The following is a 20,000-nucleotide window of genomic DNA, read 5'->3' as shown; positions in this document are numbered from 1 at the left end:
GTGTATATTGAAAGATATATAAGAAAAGATATATAAGGAAAAATATAAATATACCGAGGTAAAAAGAAAAAGATATTAAGTAATAATTTCTCTAACAAAATTCAGAATATTAAAAAAAATAAACTGGATTGATGCTAGAACTTATATCATTATATTTAAAGACATACAAGGAACATATGAAAATATATTTGGTTTCTACTGAATTTCCAAGATTTGTAATACGATAGTATTAAGATAACTAAACTGTTTTGATTCTAAAGCTCATATGATCATATGTAAAGATATGTAGGGAACATAGGAAAAATTATCAGGTTTTTTCCTGAATTTTAATGATATATAATACAATGTTATTCAAATAAACTGTATTGATTCTAAGGCTTATATGTATATTTAAAGAAATATAAGGAACATATAAAAAGCTATGTAGTTTCTCCTGGATTCCAAGATGTATGATACAATATTTTTTAAGAAAATAAACTGTATTGAATCTAAAGCTTAGTTGACGTATATAGAAAGACATTTAAGGAAATATATATGTAATCTAGAAAGAAACAGATATAACGTAATTAATGTTCCTATTGAAAAGATTTTTTTTCCACAGATAAAAATGATATAAACAATGTAGGGAGATGTGTCTATTTTCATTCTAAGTCAATTATAAGATATCATATAATTAAATTCTTTTCCTTTTCATAATTGAAATTAACGGAGAGGAGTTATTACACAAAGACAAGTGGTTATTTGAAAGATTTCCCTATATGCACAAGAATACGACACAACCGAGAAACTAGAGGGGCATTCAGTAGAGCGCTGACCCCCGCCTCAGGAGCTTATCTCTCGACCTTTTGCACGACCTTGACCTTTGACTTTAACATGTATTAACTAGCGTTAATTTTCATACACTCAAATATGAACCAAGTTTGAAGTCTCTGTGACAACGAAGTCCAAACATATGGCTGATTTCGTGAATTGAATATTTTGCTGGACCGTGACCTTGACCTTTGACCTTAAACTACCAAAATTTAATCATTTCCAGCGTATTACATAACAGTTAATCCTTGCAAGTTTCATCCATCTACGATTAAAATTGGGGCCAGGAAGCTGTTCACAAACAAACACAAAAGCAAAACCCACAAACAGGGGGTAAAACATAACCTCCTTCCAACTTCGTTGGCGGAGGCAATGAAAACGAAATCTGGATCTTCAATTAGCCCCTGTGGTGCGGCTGACCCAGAATACTGTCGCAGCTATTCCATTTAACCGAATTCTGTTGTGGCAATCAATGGTTCTACTACCCTGTTAAACCGGACATTCATTATTTCCTTTAACATAACTTTGGAAAGACGTATATTTTAGTTATAGTTATGCGAATGTATTTGAGTTTGCGGTTAGTGTTATACTACCTAGCATCAACAACAGCAACAACAACATATTATTATTATTATTATTATTATTATTATTATTATTATTATTATGACTTACTAAGGTACAAACCTAGTTGAAAAAGCAGGATGCTATAAGCCCAGGGGCTCCAACAGGGAAAATAGCCAAGCGAGGAAAGGAAACAAGGAAAATTAAAAGATTTTAAGAACAGTAACAACATTAGAATAAATATTTCCTATATAAACTATAAAAACTTTAACGAAGCAAGAGGAAGGGTAACAAGATAGAATAATGTGCGCAAATGTACCCTCAAGCAAGAGAACTCTAACCCAAGACAGTGGAAGACCATGGTACAGAGGCTATGGCACTACCCAAAACTAGAGATCAATAGTTTGATTTTGAAGTTTCCTTCACCTGGAAGAGCTGCTAACCATAGCTAAAGCGTTTCTTCTACCCTTACCAAGAGGAAAGTGGCCACTGAACAATTACAGTGCAGTAGTTAACCCCTTTGGTGAAGAAGAATTGTTTGGTAATCTCAGTGTTGTCAGGTGTATGGGGACAGAGGAGAATATGTAAAGGATAGGCCACACTATTCAGTGTATGCGTAGGCAAAGGTAAAATAAACCGTAACCAGATAAGGATTCAATGTAAACTTTCTGGCCAGTCAAAGGACCCAATAACTCTAGCGCTAGTATTATCATTATTATTATGATTATTATTATTATTATTATTATTATTATTATTATTATTATTATTATTATTATTATCATTATTATTATTATTGAGCAAAACCTATTGACCATCAAGCTTCAAAATTAATTTTTTTTAGAATCAAAGACAATTAAAAACACACGATGAATCCACAAATGAATGTATAGCCTCTAAGACACAATGTATAAACACACACTCCCGCATGTAAACAAACGCATCATAAACATGAAAACATATATACAAACCTACATCCCAATCAATTAAAATTACGGATAGCATCGCTCTTTTAATTAGAAATAAACGAGGGAAACCTCCCTTCCAAAATTAAACTTGATGAAATAGAAAATGGCAATAGAAAACGGCAATTTCCCCAAATGTCATCAAAGCCTGGCGATTAATCCAGAAATGATAAACATTTATAAAGTGTTACCTGAATACACTAATACGATATGTACTTTATTATCATCGGAAACGAAGCCTTTATATGAATAGAAATAAATTTGCAATATTAATTCATCTATAGGAAATGTATGTGCGGTTTGGAAAACAATTATGTGGTTGGTTACAGGAAAAATATTTGAATAGGGGAAATTTCTGAATATGTAGTATGTATAGAGAGAGAGAGAGAGAGAGAGAGAGAGAGAGAGAGAGAGAGAGAGTTTTGCATCATATCCTGTCCTCACCCTCTACACATGTATATATTGTATATGTATATATATATATATATATATATATATATATATATATATATATATATATATGTATATATATACAATATATATATATATATACATATATATATATATATATATATATATATATATATACATATATAATATCTTATGCATGTTTCTATGTTACATACATATGATTTTATTAAATACACACATACACACGCATATGTATATATAAACATATAAATACACACACACACACACATATATATATATATATATATATATATATATACAGTATGTGTGTGTATGTATACTCATAAACGGATATATACATATGTAGAGAGAGAGAGAGAGAGAGAGAGAGAGAGAGAGAGAGAGAGAGCCTTTCTCGAAAGCCTCTACAGTGTCTTTTCCCCTTTGGACAATAATTTCCGGCGCTGTTTTCACTCAACTAAATAACAGGGGCCTTTATCTGCCCCTAGAGTGTCCTGGCACTCTACCCTACATAAAGCGCATTGTGTGTTGACAACACACACACACCTACACACACACACACACATACACACACACGCGTGCGTGCGCACACACAAACAAAAGAGACGCGTGGCCACCCTTGTCCTTATCCAAGGAGAAAGGGTGTACAAATATAAATAAAGTGGAAGCCATTTCGAACCTCTACTAAACAAGAGGATCTTTGGTGTTCTTTGACGTAAAGAGGGAAGAATGTTGGCGTGAAGTTGACATATTTTCTTACCAGTTTTGCTTGGAGGGAAAATTACGTTTGAATAGGAAGCCTTAATGAATATCATTTGTGTGTGGACATGATATTTTTCAGTGTTTGTTATAACAGACGTATAACTACTCTGTCTTTCCCCGTCCCTAGGGTAAGGGGAGAGGAGGTAGTCATACCCTTACAGATGTATAACTACTCTGTCTTTCCTCGTCCCTAGGGTAGGGGGAGAGGGAGTATTCATCCCCTTACTGACGTATAACTACTCTGTCTTTCCCTATCCCTAGGGTAGGGGGAGAGGGAGTATTCATACCCTTACAGACGTATAACTACTCTTTCTCCTCGTCCCTCGGCTAGGGGGGAGAGGGGGTAGTCATACGCTTGCAGACGTATAACTACTCTGTCTTTCCTGGTCCCTCGGCTAGGGGAGAGGGGGTAGTCATACCCTTACAGATGTATAACTACTCTGTCTCCTCGTCCCTCGGCTAGGGGAGAGGGAGTAGTCATACCCTTACAGACGTATAACTAGTCTGTCTTTCCTCGTCCCTCGGCTAGGGGAGAGGGAGTATTCATACCCTTACAGACGTAGAACTACTCTGTCTTTCCTCGTCCCTAGCGTAGGGGAAGAAGGGGTAGTCATAACCTTACAGACGTATAACTATTGTCTCTCCCCGTCCCTAAGGTAGGGGGAGAGGGAGTATTCATATCCTTACAGACGTATAACTACTCTGTCTTTCCTCGTCCCTCGGTTAGGGGAGAGGGGGTAGTCATGCCCTTACAGACGTATAACTACTCTGCCTCTTCCGTCCCTAGGGTAGGGGGAGAGGGAGTAGTCATACCTTTACAGACGTATAACTATTCTGCCTCTTCCGTCCCTAGGGGAGGGGGAGAGGGAGTTGTCATACCCTTACAGATGTATAACTACCCTGTCTCCTCGTCCCTCGGCTAGAGGAGAGGGAGTTGTCATACCCTTACAGATGTATAATTACTCTTTCTCCTCGTCCTAGGGTAGGGGGGAGAGGGAGTTGTCATACCCTTACAGATGTATAACTACTCTGCCTCTCTATCATACCCTTGTGAAAAGTGGGACACTGAGTGATTCACTCAGAAACCACAACTGCCGCGTTGTAGTTAGGAAAGGGGGATGGTGTTGGGAAGGTTGAATCTGTGTGTGTGCGTGTGTATGCATATCTAAATATCTAGTCATCATTTTTGACGGGTCACGTACACTAGTAATAGAGAACATCAATTAATTTAATTGAAAAATGTTAATTACATATAACAGCAGTCAAACTTTCCTTTTACGTATCAAATCCACGTTGGAACAGACAATAAAAATCGAGGCAGTGAAAAATACACGTCACTCAGTTATCCACAAATAAATGAATCAGATATAGATCATAGTTACAAATTGTGTAAATGATTTATCAAACATCAGCATGTTCACGTCAATTATCTAAGTTCATATTCAATTTTTTTTTTTTTATCAAAATATTTATCCCGTTTACATCAAACCAGGCTATCCAAGAGGGGCACTCAGTAGAGCGCAGACCTCTTTAGCTATGGCAAGCAGCTCTTCCAGGAGAAGGACACTCCAAAATCAAACCACTGTTCTCTAGTCTTGGATAGTGCCATAGCCTCTGTACCAAGGTCTTCCATTGTCTTGGGTTAGAGTTCTCCTGCTTGATGGTACACTCGGGCACCCTATTCTATCTAATTTCTCTTCCTCTTGTTTTGTTAAAGTTGTTATAGTTTATATAGGAAATATTTATTTTACTGTTGTTGCTGTTCTTAAAATATTTTATTTTTCCTTGTTTCCTCTCCTCACTGGGGTATTTTCCCTGTTCGAGCCCCTGGGATTATAGAACCTTGCTTTTCCAACTAGGGTTATAGCTTATCAAGTAATAATAATAATAATAATAATAATAATAATAATAATAATATTTTGACCAATTTGGGGTTGTGGTACCCTATTGAAAACGTCCCTACCTATTCTGCCGGACTGGGGTTCGAACCCACTCAAGCTCGATAGTTTCTTGTAGAGTCTGCAACCTCACCATCCTTGTGAGCTAGTATTGGAGGGTTTGGGGAACCTACAAGTCTACCTGCTGAGTCATCAGTACCCATTGCCTAGCTCTCCCTGGCCTTAGCTTGTGTGGCAAGGAGGCTTTGGCGCCGATCATATGTATATATGGTTAGTCTTTATGGTATTGTCACTGTCCCTTGGCTCTGCCATTCATGAGTGATCTTTATACCAAACTTGAGTTGCCCTTCATTATATATATATATATATATATATATATATATATATATATATATATATATATATATATATATATTATATATATATATATATATATATATATATATATTATATATATATAAATATATATATATATATATATATATATATATATATATATATATATATATATATATATGAGCATATGTCACAATCACACGTGATTTCAATCAATGTAAATATCACCCACGAATGGCATTTAATACCGAATTCTATCTTGGGAATATATATCCACTTGGAATTCATTTTATGGTAACAGCTTCTGGCCGGGTGGATATTCGAACCCCCACCTGTTTGGCTGGAAACCATGCCTGCAGAGACTCTACCGACTGAGCTATCAAGAGAGATAAAAAGCTTATGAACAGATTCCTGAAATCGACATATATATTTTATATATATATATATATATATATATATATATATATATATACACTGTATATATATATATATATATATATATATATATATATATATATATATATATATCCTTTAACAATACGATAAACTTTTGTCAGTGTACCTAAATGTATATCCCTATTGGATTCATATATAAAATTTATAAAACATCTTTTGACATGATCAAAATCATTTATAAAAGTCAATTATCGCATGAAATTGAAGTCCCAATTTCTAAATTCTATTATGATACTCCTTGTAGACTCAAATAATCTTAAATAAACACAAAATAAACACCCCAGGCAACAAGGCCATTTTTCAATTTCTAAATTCTATTATGATACTCCTTGTAGACTCAAATAATCTTAAATAAACGTAAAATAAACATCCAAGGCCATTTTTTTCAAACGCTCCAGCTAACACACACACACACCATCCTCATCTCTCCTTTTCTTCTTCTTCTCCTCACTAATATATCTTCACAGTCCCGGAAACATGGCCCAATTTATCTCACAGAACTGGGTTCTATGGAAGAGCTGCTTTCAGCTCTCTCTCTCTCTCTCTCTCTCTCTCTCTCTCTCTCTCTCTCTCTCTCTCTCTCTCTCTTTACACCGTGAATCCCAGACAAACCAGATAACAGCCTATCTCCATTTTAAAGGGTTATCTGTCGTGCCTCTATTACACACATACGAACACACACACTCATACTGACGAGTAAGGAGTTCCTTATTTTGAACAAAGGATAGTGCCAATTCAGGGGATGTTTCATACGATTATTTAATTAGTGGAGTACTTGAAAAGGTTTGTATATATATATATATATATAGATATGTATATATATATATATATATATATATATATATATATACATATATATATGTATATACTGTATACTAGAATAGAATATATATATATGTATATATATATATATATATATATATATATATATATTTACTGTATATATATATATATATATATATATATATATATATATATACTGTATATTCATAAATACACACATTTATATACACAAGCAGACAGACACATACACATGTATATATACATACAATAAACACACACACACATATATAGATATATATATATACATCCATAAATATATAAAATAACCATCCACATATACTAAATATAAATACTTACAAACACAATTACATTATCAGACACCCACACATAATATATCAATATATATACACAAACATACGTACACACACATACATCCAATATAGATCCAGGATACGCAAAAAATATCAAAATTTATAGAATACATGAAAAATATTCACAGAAACAGATACCTTTTTATTGCAGTTATTAATCCCAAGCATCTTACAAACTAATCATCAGCATTAGAAAATAAAACTAAAAATCTCTTTCTTTGAAACATCATCTTAATCTCATCTGGTAACTTCATATAACTTCCGTCCTTCTTTTCATTAACTTCTGATTCTCAAAGTTCATCTCGGGTGACCTTAAACCTTTTACGCATTTTCCGGCTTTCTCGTTTGACGTTTTTTTCGTGAGCTGAAGTACATGAGCGAGGCGTCAGTTAGGTGAATGCAACTACCTTTATTTCAACGGATAATGAGTTAATATACAGGCACTTGCGAGCAAGAACGTCACAAAAATTCAAACGTGATAAAACATGAGTTAGTATAATAACACAGGATGGTATGAGGTTGGCCAGGGCACCAGCCACCCATTGAGATACTACCGCTAGAGAGTTATGGGGTACTTTGACTGGCCAGACAGTACTACATTGGAGCCTTTTCTCTGGTTACGGATCATTTTCCCATTGCTTACACATTCACCGAATTGTCTGGCCTATTCTTCACAGATTCTCCTCTGTCCTCATACGCCTGACAACACTAAGATTACCAAACAAATTTTCATCAACCAAGGAATTAACTACTGCACTGCAAATGTTCAATGGCCAATTCCTCTTGGTAAGGGTAGAAGAAACTCTTTAGCTATGGTAAGCAGCTCTTCTAGCAGAAGGGCACTCCAAAATCAAACCATTGTTCTCTAGTCTTGGGTAGTGCCATAGCCTCTGTACCATGTTCTTACACTGTTTTGGACTAGAGATCTCTTGCTTGAGGGTACACTCGGGCACACTATTCTATCTTGTTTCTCTTAATTTTGCTATTTTCAAGTTTTTATAATTTATATATGAAATATTTATTCTAATGTTTATATTATTCTTAAACTTCTCTTGTAGTTTTTCCTTATTTCTTTTCCTCATTGGTCTATTTTTCCTTGTTGGAGCGTTTTGGCTTATAGCATCCTGTTTTTCCAACTAGGGTTGTAGCTTAGCAAGTAATAATTATAATAATAATAATAACAGTGCAGGGAAAAGCGAGTGATAAAATAAAAAAGCAAAACCAAGACAGTGTACGACCGTAGGTGAAACACGTGCGGTATATACATGAGGAATTTTTTAGAATCATTTAGTATGACGGAATTATAAAAGTTATATTGATAAAATTTGTCCTTATACTTTCGATGCAATAATTATGCATGCATGTATAGGTAAATCGTATATAAGAATCTAGAGGGGCACTCAATAGAGCGCTGACCTCCTCCGCGGGAGCTTATTCCTTGACCTTTTGCCTGACCTTGACCTTTGACCTTAACGTGCATTAATTGGCGTGTATTTTCATACACTCAAATATGAACCAAATTTGAAGTCTCCGTGACAACGATGTCCAAACATATGGTTGATTACGTGAATTGGACATTTTACTTGGCCGTGACCTTGACCTTTGACCATGCCCTTCCAAATTTCAATAATTTCAAGACCTTTACATAACAGTTAATCCCTGCAAGTTTTATTACGCTACGATTAAGATTGCGGCCAGGAAGCTGTTCACAAACAAACACAAACACACACACACAAACAAACAGGAGGGTAAAACTTAACCTCCTTCCAACTTCGTAGGCGGAGGTAAAACGAGAAAGTGTCAACACCTTTCTTCTTCTTTTTTCCAATCTTGGCAGAGAACCAGCTCTAAAGGGCCACCGGTTGCTCGCCTAGTCGAAGATAGCCATAAAAAAAACTAAATTCGAAATCTTTATATAAAAAAAATATAATCTTGAACTCTCATTGACATATTCATATGCCCTAGAGACTGACCATAAATACATATAATCAGCGACCAAACCCCTTCTCCACCCAAGCTAGGACCAAGGAGGGCCAGGTAATGGCTGCTGATGACTCAGCAGATAGACCTATAGGCTCTCCCAAAGCCCCCAATCCTTAGGACAATGCCCTAGAAAGTCACCATATATACATATAATCAACGCCCAAGGCCCTCAACACCCAAGCTAGGACCAAGAAGGGCCAGGCAATGGTTGCTGATGACTCAGCAGACAGACCTATAGGCTCCCCAAAACCCCCATCCTTAGCTCGCAAGGATGGTGAGGTTGCAGCGACCAAAGAAACTAATGAATTTTTCTCTTATAGGCCGCTCATGAATGGCAGGGGCAAGGGACAGTGATATTGCCCTATCGAGCCGTACAATGCCCTAGAGACTGACCATAAATAATCAGCGACCAAACCCCCTCTCCACCCAAGTTAGGACCAAGGAGGGCCAGGTAATGGCTGCTGATGACTCAGCAGATAGACCTATAGGCTCCCCCAAAGCCCCCAATCCTTAGGACAATGCCCTAGAGAGTCACCATATATACATATAATCAACGCCCAAGGCCCTCTCCACCCAAGCTAGGACCAAGGAGGGCCAGGTAATGGCTGCTGATGACTCCCCAGATAGACCTATAGGCTACCCCAAACCCCCCATCCTTAGCTCGCAAGGATGGTGAGGTTGCAGCGACCAAAGAAACGAACGAGTTTGAGCGGGACTCGTCGGCGTCAATGACCTTAGATGTCAAGATGCCTGAAAACTTTAAATCAATCAATCAATTTGAGCGGGACTCGAACCCCAGTCTAGCGTTTACCAGTCATGGACGTTACCACATCGGCCACCACTGTACGTAATACAATTCGTATACATGTTCAAATGTAAAGTATACATTATTTATATATGTATGAGCTATTAGTTTCCAGCACATGGATACATGGATGAAAATACTCAGATCTCAGAGAAAAGAAAGGAAATATAAAAAAACCATATATGAAAAAGAGATTAATTAAAAAAAATTAGAGGGGTACTCAGTAGAGAGCAGACCTCCGTCGCGGCAGCTAATGGTTTGACCTTTTCCTTGACCTTGACCTTTGACCTTAACACGTACTAATTGGCGTGGAGTTTCATACACTCAAATATGAACCAAGTTTGAAGTCTCTGTGACAACGACGTCTAAACTTATGGCTGATTACTAGAATGGGACATTTTGTTTGACCATGACCTTGACCTTTGACCTTGACCTTCCAAAAATTAGTATTTTATATCTTTTCACATAGCAGTTAATCCCTGCAAGTTTCATTACTCTATAATTAAAATTGTGGCCAGGAAGTTGTTGAAAAAACAAACTCAAACACACAGACAGGGGCGAAAACATAACCTCCTTCCAACTTCATTAGTGGATGTAGAAAAACTGAAAAACTAATATAATTGTGGCCCTTCAAAATATAAGAAAAAACAACAAGAACTGCATCAAAATGTATTTATCTTTTAATATCGCTAATTGAAAAGTGGCAACTCTTTTAATGTTTTTTATTTGTCACGAGGCAATAAAAGCCTAATTTCCATAACCCTTCTGGAAACAAATATTTGAGCAACATAATAAACGGGTTACAATGCAGTAAAACCCATTTTATTACGACCAGTAAGTCATATATATTACGTATATTTTATAAAACAATAATATACTTTTACATATATAAATATTAATTATGTCTGTGCTCGAAGCAAAACAAGAACAGAAATTTATCATCTATGTTTATAAAATCATATATATTACTTATATTACCTATATTCTAAAATACATTAATATATGCAATACATAGATAAAGCAATTATGCCTGTACTCACACAAAACACGAATGCACAAACTTAATATCCGTGTTCATAAAAGTTCGTTTAATTAAAATATAAATTTACTGTCTTTCGTATGTGATTGGATTAGTAAAACACACACACACACACACACACACACACACACACACACACACACACACACACAGAGTTATAGTCCATATCTTTTAGCGAGGCATATTAGCACCGACTCGCAACGGTGCCCTTTTAGCTCGGAAAAGTTTCCTGATCGCTGATTGGTTAGAATTATCTTGTCCAACCAATCAGCGATCAGGAAACTTTTCCGAGCTAAAAGGGCACCGTAGCGAGTCGGTGCAAATATGCGTCGCTAAAAGGAATGGACTATAGTAACTGTGTTTCTAAGCTCGTTTAATTAAAATATAAATTTACTGTCTTTCGTATGTGATTGGATTACTAACACACAAACACACACACACACATTTACAAAAACAAACTTTGTATCTATGTTTCAAAGCTCGTTTAATTAGAATATAAATTTACTGTCTTTCACATTTGATTGGATTTATAAATTTGGGCTATATAACTAGGTGTTGGAGCTTGTATTTCATATATAGTTTATATATGAAATAACTGTTTTGATGTTGTTACTGTTTTTAAAATATTTTATTAATTGGTAATTATTTCTCATATCATTTATCTATTTCCTTACTTCCTTTCCTCACTGGATAATTTTTCTCTGTTGGAGCCCTTGGGCTTATGGCATCTTGCTTTCCCAACTAGGGTTGTATATTAGTTATTAATAATAATAATAATAATAATAATAATAATAATAATTAATTTTCTTACTTCCTTACCTCACTTGACTATTTTTCTCTGTTGGAGCCCTTGGGCTTATAGCATCTTGCTTTCCCAACTATGGCAATAGCTTAGTTAATAATAATAATAATAATAATAATAATAATAATAATAATCATTTATTTTCTTATTTCCTATCCTACCAGGGCTATTTTCCCTGTTGGAGCCATTGGGCTTATAGCATCTTGCTTTTCCAACTATAGTTGTAGCTTAGATGATAATAATAATAATAATAATAATAATAATAATAATAATAATAATAATAATAATAATCCGTTCACCCTACCCCTATAATAATAATAATAATAATAATAATAATAATAATAATAATAATAATCTTGATACTCCCTCCACCCTACCACTATAATAATAATATTAAATATAATAATAATAATAATAATAATAATAATAATAATGATACTCCCTTCACCCTACCACTATAATAATAACAATAATAATAATAATAATAATCTTGATACTCCCTCCACCCTACCACTATAATAATAATAATAATAATAATAATAATAATAATAATAATAATGATACTCCCTTCACCCTACCACTATAATAATAATAATAATAATAATAATAATAATAATAATAATAATAATAATAATAATAATAATAATACTCCCTCCACCTTACCCCTATTTTAATAATAATAATAATAATAATCTTGATACTCCCTCCACCTTACCCCTAATATATCCTTCCCCTCCCCCCCTCTTTCCTTCTTTCTTTCCCCCCCTTTCCTAAATCCTTCAGCTGATGAAAGTCAAATAACTTTTGAATTCACAGAGACTTTCCGCTGACTTCTGAGAGGAAAAAAAAAAATGTCGAGATTTCTGCCTATCTAAATCCATCCGGTTTCCCCTTACACTAAACATGATGAGAGAGAGAGAGAGAGAGAGAGAGAGAGAGAGAGAGAGAGAGAGAGAGAGAGAGAGAGAGAGAGAGAGAGGGGGGATTTAATGCTGCATATCTACAATAGTGGTTACACTAAACATGATGATGATGATGAGGAGAGAGAGAGAGAGAGAGAGAGAGAGAGAGAGAGAGAGAGAGAGAGAGAGAGAGAGAGAGAGGATTTAATGCTGCATATCTACAAGAGTGGTTTCCTCTTACACTAAACCATGATGATGATGAGGAGAGAGAGAGAGAGAGAGAGAGAGAGAGAGAGAGAGAGAGAGAGAGAGAGAGAGAGAGAGAGAGAGAGAGAGGATTTATTTCTGTATATTTACAGTAGTGGTTTCCTCTTACACAGGCTATGATGAGAGAGAGAGAGAGAGAGAGAGAGAGAGAGAGAGAGAGAGAGAGAGAGAGAGAGAGAGGGAGGAATTTAATGCTGCATATCTACAGTAGTGGTTTCCTCTTAGACTAAACCATGATGATGAGGAGAGAGAGAGAGAGAGAGAGAGAGAGAGAGAGAGAGAGAGAGAGAGAGAGAGAGAGAGAGAGGGAGGATTTAATGCTGCATATCTACAGTACGGGTTTCCTCTTACACTAACCCTGATGATGAGATGAGAGAGAGAGAGAGAGAGAGAGAGAGAGAGAGAGAGAGAGAGAGAGAGAGAGAGAGAGGATTTAATGCTGCATATCTACAAGAGTGGTTTCCTCTTACACTAACCATGATGATGATGAAGAGAGAGAGAGAGAGAGAGAGAGAGAGAGAGAGAGAGAGAGAGAGAGAGAGAGAGAGAGAGAGAGGATTTAATGCTGCATATCTACAGTAGGGGTTTCCTCTTACTCTAACCATGATGATGATGATGAGAGAGAGAGAGAGAGAGAGAGAGAGAGAGAGAGAGAGAGAGAGAGAGAGAGAGAGAGAGAGAGGATTTATTGCTGCATATCTTCAGTAGGGGTTTCCTCTTACACTAACCATGATGATGATGATGATGAGAGAGAGAGAGAGAGAGAGAGAGAGAGAGAGAGAGAGAGAGAGAGAGAGAGAGAGAGAGAGAGAGAGAGGATTTATTGCTGCATATATACTGTACTGGTTTCGTCTTACACTAAACATGATGATGATGATGAGAGAGAGAGAGAGAGAGAGAGAGAGAGAGAGAGAGAGAGAGAGAGAGAGAGAGAGAGAGAGAGAGGATTTAATGCTGCATATCTTCAGTAGGGGTTTTCTCTTACACTAACCATGATGATGATGATGAGAGAGAGAGAGAGAGAGAGAGAGAGAGAGAGAGAGAGAGAGAGAGAGAGAGAGAGAGAGAGAGAGAGAGAGAGGAGGGAGGAGTATTTTAATGCTGCCTATTTAAATCCACCCAGTTTCTTCTTACACTAATAACGATGAGAGAGAGAGAGAGAGAGAGAGAGAGAGAGAGAGAGAGAGAGAGAGAGAGACAGACAGACAGAGAGAGAGTGAGAGAGAGAGAGAGAGAGAGAGAGAGAGAGAGAGAGAGAGAGAGAGAGAGACAGAGGATTTAATTCTGCATATCTAGTAGTCAAAGTTGATACGGCTCAAGAAGTAATCATACCTTCAATATATCATTTCAAAATATGAATTTTTCGGGAATTTCTATGATTAATAGGAAAAAAATCTTTTATTTTTTTCTTAATAGAAATAAACTAAACACAGTATTGTAAGCGCACTTTCATTAAAATATATATCACAATAAACATATGTAAGTTATCAAAGAGCAAAAACTCGGTTAAATTGAAGCATACTATGAATTTAATACTAATCAAAGTAGTCACAAACTATCGAGTATGAACACTTTGAAAGTCTTAGGAAAACGTATCAAGTAGATATCAAAATCAATAAAAATATACATTTATAAATTATATGAAAATCACTAACAACGTTAGGCTAAATCTAGAATGAATCTAGAGTTGAGTTATACACACATACATACACAATACGCTCACTTTGATGCTTCTTATAATAATAATAATAATAATAATAATAATAATAATAAGTAAAAAAGGGGATAAAAATCAGGATATAACATAAAATGCCTTATAACCACATATCAGTAAAACCTATTCATTATCTCCTACGCCTACTGACGCAAAGACCCTCAAATAGGATTCATTTCCTACATTCATCAAAGGATAGCCAGTTCCTTATGACGCGTAGAGCCCATCTAAGGCAAGTGACCCCTGCCGGTTCATACTATACTCAATTTTTTTTAATGAGGTGCCTTTGTACTGACTCGCAGCGGTGCACTTTTAGCTCGGAAAAGTTTCCTGCTCTCTGATTGGTTAGAATCATCTTGCCCAACCAATCAGCGATCAGGAAACTTTTCCGAGCTATAAGGGCACCCCTACGAGTCGGTGGAAATCTGCCTCACTAAAAAGAATTGACGATACCTATAGTAAGATCATCCACCAGACATCAAGAGTAAAAGCCGAAAAGACATCTTTATCTATCCCCTTAAACCCAATCCGTCACCCTCCTGTCAGTGACTTCAACGAGATTTAGATGGGGCATTTCCTCAACAGCTTAAGTTCTTGTTACTCCACCGAGTTGCTTATCCACTTATATAACTGTTGGCAAACATAGATTGCTTATATATACCATCTATAGTCCATTTCTTTTAGCAAGTCATATTTGCACCGACTCGCAACGGTGCCCTTTTAGCTCGGAAAAGTTTTCTAGTCGCTGATTGGTTAGAATTATCTTGTCCAACCAATCAGCGATCAGGAAACTTTTCCGAGGTAAAAGGGCACCGCTGCGAGTCGGTGCAAATATGCCTTGCTGAAAGAAATGGACTATAGTTCCATTTACCTAGTCATTTAATGCTTTCTTGTTTTCTCTAAAGTTTCCTGATCGTTGATTGGTTAGAATGATCTTGCCCAACCAATCAGCGATCAGGAAACTTTTCCGAGGTAAAAGGGCACCGCTACGAGTCGCTGCAAATATGCCTAGCTAAAAGAAATGGACTATAGTAAAACATATCAAATTAAATCCACACTTTCTAACCACAGCATCGAAATTATATATTAAAAACTGCCAGGTGTACTTACCCGAGTAAGAAAAAGGTGCCCCGGACGACCAGGTGAAGGAATTCTCGTACTGAGAGTCGGAGGCTCCAATCCAGAAGGCGGCTGATGGATCCGATTCGCCACTGTGAAAAAAGAAGTTTATATGATTATAATGGGAAAGGTACGAATCTATACATAGAGAGAGAGAGAGAGAGAGAGAGAGAGAGAGAGAGAGAGAGAGAAGAGAGAGAGAGAGAGAGAGAGAGAGAGAGAGAGAGAAGGTCAATAAATAGAGAAAGTGCAAGAAAAAGGACATTATATATATACACACATTTATATACATATATATATATATATATATATATATATATATATATATATATAATATATATATATATAAGAGAGCGAGAGAAATAAAGAGTAAAAAGGAATATATATATATACACACAAACACACACACATATATATATATATATAAAGAGAGAGAGAGAGAGAGAGAGAGAGAGAGAGAGAGAGAGAGAGAGAGAGAGAGAGAGAGAGAGAGAGAGAAAAAAAAAGAGGACAATAAATATCTAGACCCTTTTTATTCGAAATAGGATTTCATACGAGCCAAAACTGTCAATCAAGAAGACCAATAACAAAATGCAAATGAAGCAAAACTTATTCTAAGTTAATCTGTGCAATAATGTTGTTGATCTCGTTGTTTGCGAGAAATCTGGCATGGATTAGTTACAGTGGTTCCCAAACTGGGGGGCGCGCCCCACTAGGGGGGCGTGAGGACGATACAAGGGGGGCGTGAAGTCATCTGCTCGAAATTACTTGTTTGATAGAATAATAAAATCATTAAAAGAACTAATATCTGTCATTACATACATGCATCCATCTCACTAAATTTGACCAGAAATTGTGCCCTAGTCTCATAAGTATTTCCAAATATTATACGTCATGCTTTCGAATTATATATTCTAAAAATTGCAACTCAATTTTGCCAATTTGCCAATGTTCAATTTTTTTTTCGCTCACTTTGAACCAAATGTTTCGTTTTTAGTTACTGGAATGTACTATTATTTGTTTGAGTGGCTTTCATTATTAAAATGTAATACAAACAGAAATCTGTTTTCCTGTACAATGCTAAGAAATAAATGTAAGGAATCATTTCATATAAAAAAAAGAGAGGAGTGGGGGCGTACGGGTCTACTAGAAGCAAAAAGGGGGCGTCAGGTAAGATAGTTTGGGAACCACTGGATTAGAGTTAGAGAGTTGGGTTTTATGGCCTGGCACTGGGGCCTGGGAGGCTAATCAGGGCCTAAAAACAACTGGGGTGGTGAGGGAGGGATCGTAGTAGTGGCAGTACTATGAAGTATATGTTATCAGAGGTTGGGAATATATGTGTGTGTGTGTGTAATGTATGTATGTATATATGTATGTATGTATATATATAAAATATATATATATATATATATATATATATATATACATATATATATATATATGTGTATATATATACATACATATGTATACGACTATATACTGTATATATATGTATGTATACACACCTATATCTCTCTCTCTCTATATATATATATATATATATATATATATATATATATGTATATATATATATATATATATATATATATATATATATATACATATATATATGTATATATATACTGTATATATGTAGATAGTATACACATCTATATATATATATATATATATATATATATACTCATATATACATATATTCATAATTATACTGTATATATATATATATATATATATATATATATATATATATATACATATGCATATATCCTCTAGGTGTTACCTCTGTCATTCATGAGACCCCTTTAAACCTTAGAAGTTTTTTTCCAGTAACATTTTATATATACAATTTCCTGATTACTTATTAAATTATACCATGCGTATATTATAAATCTAAAAATAAAAACAATAACATATCTTATAAATATATTCGTCATACAAGATAAATTTAGTTTTGCAACTTCAGATATATTTTTGGTATGACGTGAGTCACGTGATTTAATGATACAAGTAATCTACTCAGACTTGTCTTGGTGGCTTTACATATAAAATTCCACGAGATTTTCAACCATATCTTTCTCACTTATTTCATCATCATCTCCTGCGTCTATTGACTCAAAGGACCTCGGTTAGATTTCCCCAGTCGTCTCTATCTTGAGCTTTTAAATCGATACTTCTCCATTCATCATCTCCAACTTCACGTTTCATAGTCTTGAGCCATGCAGGTCTGGGTCTTCCAACTCTTCTAGAGCCTTGTGGAGCCCAGTTGAAAGTTTGAACTCAGCCATGTAGACCTGCGTCTACCACCTCTTCTAGTGCCTTGTGGAGCCCAGTTGAAAGTTTGAACTCGGCCATGTAGGCCTGGTCTTCCGACTCTTCTAGAGCCTTGTGGAGCCCAGTTGAAAGTTTGAACTCAGCCACGTAGACCTGGGTCTTCCAACTCTTCTAGAGCCTTGTGGAGCTCAGTTGAAAGTTTGGTGAACTAATCTTTCTTGGGGAGTGCGAAGAGCATGGCCAAACCCTCTCCATCTACCCCTCACCATGATCTCATCCACATATGGCACTCGAATAATCTCTCTTATAGTTTCCTTACTAATTCTGTCCTGCCATTTAACTACCAGTATTCTTCTGAGAGCTTTGTTCTCAAATCTACTAAATCTGTTGGATATTGTTTCATTTTTATACCATGACTCATGTCACTTTAATATATTATATTTTATTATCCAGAAAGAATTTATCATTTCCTCGTAATATACACTTAAAAATTTGCATTAAAAACGTTAAATACCTGGCAACATTTAGTCCAGGATTTTACCTTTTTAAAAAACGGACATAGTGACGTAAAGGAGTGATATTACGGTCACCAACCGTAAAAGATAAATAACAAAGTAAGGTACAATTACGGTCGCCTATATTTTACTGAAATACGGCTGTGAACAGTATATTTCTACGGAGAATTTCCGATTAAAATTACGATTTATTTTAAGTGTAGTAAAAGAAACATGGGGTGTAATAGCAAATATCCAAGGTAAAATTACGGTCACCTGTATTTTACTGAAATACTGCTGTGAACTGTATATTTCTACGGATAATTTCCGATTAAAACTACGGTTTATTTTAAGTGTAGTAAAAGAAACATGGGGTGTAATAGCAAATATCCAAGGTAAAATTACGGTCGCCTGTATTTTACTGAAATACGGCTATAAACTGCATATTTCTACGGAGAATTCCGATTAAAATTACGGTTTATTTCAACAGCGTGGCGAAAGAAACATGTGCTGTAATAGCAAATATCCAAGGTAAAATTACGGTCGCCTGTATTTTACTGAAATACGGCTGTGAACAGTATATGTTTACGGAGAATTTCCCATTAAAATTACGGTTTATTTTAACAGCGTAGTGAAAGACACAAGAGCTGTAATAGCAAATATCCAAGGAAAAATTACGGTCGCCTGTATTTTACTGAAATACGACTGTGAACCGTATATTTTTTACGGAGAATTTTCCTATTAAAATTAGGGCTTATTTCAACAGCGTAGCGAAAGAAACATTTGCTATAATAGCAAATATCCAAGGTAAAATTACGGTCGCCTGTATTTTACTGAAATACGGCTGTGAACTGCATATTTTTACGGAGAATTCCCGATTAAAATTACGGTTTATTTTAACAGTGTAGCGAAAGAAACATGTTCTGTGATAGCAAATATCCAAGGTAAAATTACGGTCGCCTGTAGTTTACTGAAATACGGCTGTGAACAGTATATTTTTACGGAGAATATCCGATTAAAATTACGGTTTACTTAAACAGCGTAACAAAAGAAATATGTGCTATAATAGCATATATCCATAAGGACAAAGCAATCTAAACTAATCACCCTATTTGTGACCGCAACAGCGTCGGAAAATGACTGTCGTTAAGCGAATCATAGGGGAGGGACAAAGAGCATTTATGGGGTTTAAAGAAGAAGCGACTCTATGGTATGTGGACATAAGGATCAAAT

General features: G+C 35.5%; 1 protein-coding gene across 1 annotated transcript in view; it reads right to left on the bottom strand.

Moving 5' to 3' along the window:
* LOC137618548 (uncharacterized) overlaps positions 1-20,000 on the bottom strand; it is a 243,436-nt gene that overhangs the window by 178,541 nt on the left and 44,895 nt on the right. The window contains exon 3 of the mRNA XM_068348706.1: positions 15,994-16,094. Coding sequence (XP_068204807.1) covers positions 15,994-16,094 — 101 coding nt within the window. The remainder of the gene's footprint in view (positions 1-15,993; positions 16,095-20,000) is intronic.

This window comes from Palaemon carinicauda, chromosome 24, assembly GCF_036898095.1.
Source record: "Palaemon carinicauda isolate YSFRI2023 chromosome 24, ASM3689809v2, whole genome shotgun sequence".
Lineage (NCBI taxonomy): Eukaryota > Metazoa > Arthropoda > Malacostraca > Decapoda > Palaemonidae > Palaemon > Palaemon carinicauda.
Note: the sequence above shows the minus strand (reverse complement) of the source record. Positions and strands in the feature narration are given on the sequence as shown.